Source organism: Entamoeba dispar, genomic scaffold (genome assembly GCF_000209125.1).
Source record: "Entamoeba dispar SAW760 scf_1105229460511 genomic scaffold, whole genome shotgun sequence".
Taxonomy (NCBI): Eukaryota; Evosea; order Mastigamoebida; family Endamoebidae; genus Entamoeba; species Entamoeba dispar.
In genome coordinates this window covers 1,187-2,743 of record NW_001854229.1, presented here as the reverse complement: position 1 = coordinate 2,743, position 1,557 = coordinate 1,187, and the positions used below count along the sequence as shown (strand labels likewise).

The 1,557-nt window shown below is 27.6% G+C and overlaps 2 protein-coding genes across 2 annotated transcripts in view, besides 2 other annotated features; both read left to right on the top strand.

Annotated features, from left to right (window-relative positions):
- EDI_217220 (WD repeat-containing protein, putative) overlaps window positions 1-679 on the top strand; it is a gene marked incomplete at both ends in the record, with an annotated part of 1,272 nt that extends 593 nt beyond the window's left edge. Inside the window, one exon of the mRNA XM_001737293.1 lies at window positions 45-679. Within this exon, the coding sequence (XP_001737345.1) occupies window positions 45-679 (635 nt within the window). The remainder of the gene's footprint in view (window positions 1-44) is intronic.
- A 134-nt stretch (window positions 680-813) lies between these two features.
- Window positions 814-1,557, top strand: part of EDI_217110 (ribonucleoprotein, chloroplast, putative) — a gene marked incomplete at both ends in the record, with an annotated part of 886 nt that continues 142 nt past the window's right edge. Inside the window, 3 exons of the mRNA XM_001733322.1 lie at window positions 814-1,088; window positions 1,174-1,263; window positions 1,315-1,557. The exon at window positions 1,315-1,557 is cut by the window's right edge and continues 142 nt beyond it. Of these exons, the coding sequence (XP_001733374.1) occupies window positions 814-1,088; window positions 1,174-1,263; window positions 1,315-1,557 (608 nt within the window). The remainder of the gene's footprint in view (window positions 1,089-1,173; window positions 1,264-1,314) is intronic.
- Window positions 1,129-1,172: a sequence feature (AT_rich).
- Window positions 1,269-1,306: a sequence feature (AT_rich).

Below are 1,557 nucleotides of genomic sequence, written 5' to 3'. Positions count from 1 at the left end.
TTCATCTAATTTAAAATGTAAAACAACATTAAATTCATCAACAGAAACTTTTTCACCATCTACATCATTTGATTGGAATACAATTAATATTGATCGTGTATGTTCATGTTCAATTGATACTACTTGTTCAGTTTGGTCAGTAGAAACTGGTCAATTAGTAAAAAAATTAATTGCACATGATAAAGAAGTTTTTGATGTTTCATTTGCAGCTAATCCTGATATTTTTGGAACAGTAGGTGGTGATGGATCATTAAGAATGTTTGATTTACGTTCATTAGAACATTCAACTATTTTATATGAATCACAAGGTCTTGTTCCTTTATTACGACTTCAATGGAATAAATTTGATCCAAATTTCATAGCTACATTTGCTATGGATAGTGATAAAGTAATTATTATTGATGTTCGTCAACCTGCTATTCCTTATACTCAACTAAAAGTTCATAGAAATAGTGTTAATGCTATTTCTTGGGCACCTAATAAAGCTACACAATTATGTTCTGCAAGTGATGATCATAAAGCTCTTATTTGGGATATTGCACCTATTGCTGAAGGAGCTGATCCTCAAGTATTACAATATGAAGCTGAAGCTGAAGTAAATAACATAGTATGGGCAACATTATATCCAGAATGGGTTTGTGCTTCTGTTGGCAATCAAATTCAAGCATTAAGAGTTTAACTTTACATGGTTTATTTTTATTATATTCTGTTTATTACTTTTATTATAATCAAGAATCAATGAAATTCAAAGAAATATTATTGAATGAATGTTAGATTCTAAAAGTATTGAAATATACTTTTCAATATTCTAAAATGTTTTTAAAACCAAAAAAAAACAAAAAAGAGAACTTAAATAGAAGATTTGTTAGATTTCATATGGGAGATAAAACTGATCAAGATGATAATGAATACACTAATCTTTATATTGGAAATATTCCTTATTCAAGTACAGAAAAAGATGTAAAGAATTTCATTCAATGTGATGAATGTAAAATCACTATAGTTATAGATAAAAATACAGGGAAAACAAAAGGGTTTGGTTTTGTGGCATTTGAAACTCATGAACAAGCATTGGAAATAAAGAATAAGTTTGTTATTGATAATAATTAATAAACATTGTAATGACAGAATTATTAATATATGAAAAAAAAGAATAATGAAATAATATTATAGGTTACAAGGAAAAGAATTAGAAGGACGACCAATTATATTGAAATGGGATAGAGGATTACAATCAAAAGTATCAGACAAAAACTATAAATTGTTTGTTATTAAATATACTTATATTTTATATTAATAATTAATTGATTGTAGTGGATATCATAAACAACAAAAATCATCTTCAAGAAGAAGAGGAAGGAGTTATTCTCGTCATAGATCTTCTCATAGAAGAGGACATTCTTCTAGATCAAGAAGTGATTCATATGAAAGACGACATCATTACCATCGTCATTATCATTCTTCTGAAAGTCCATCATCTAGAAGTACATCACGAGATGATAGACATCATTCTCACCGTTATAGTGATTCTAGAAAAGCTCATCTAAAAGAGATGAA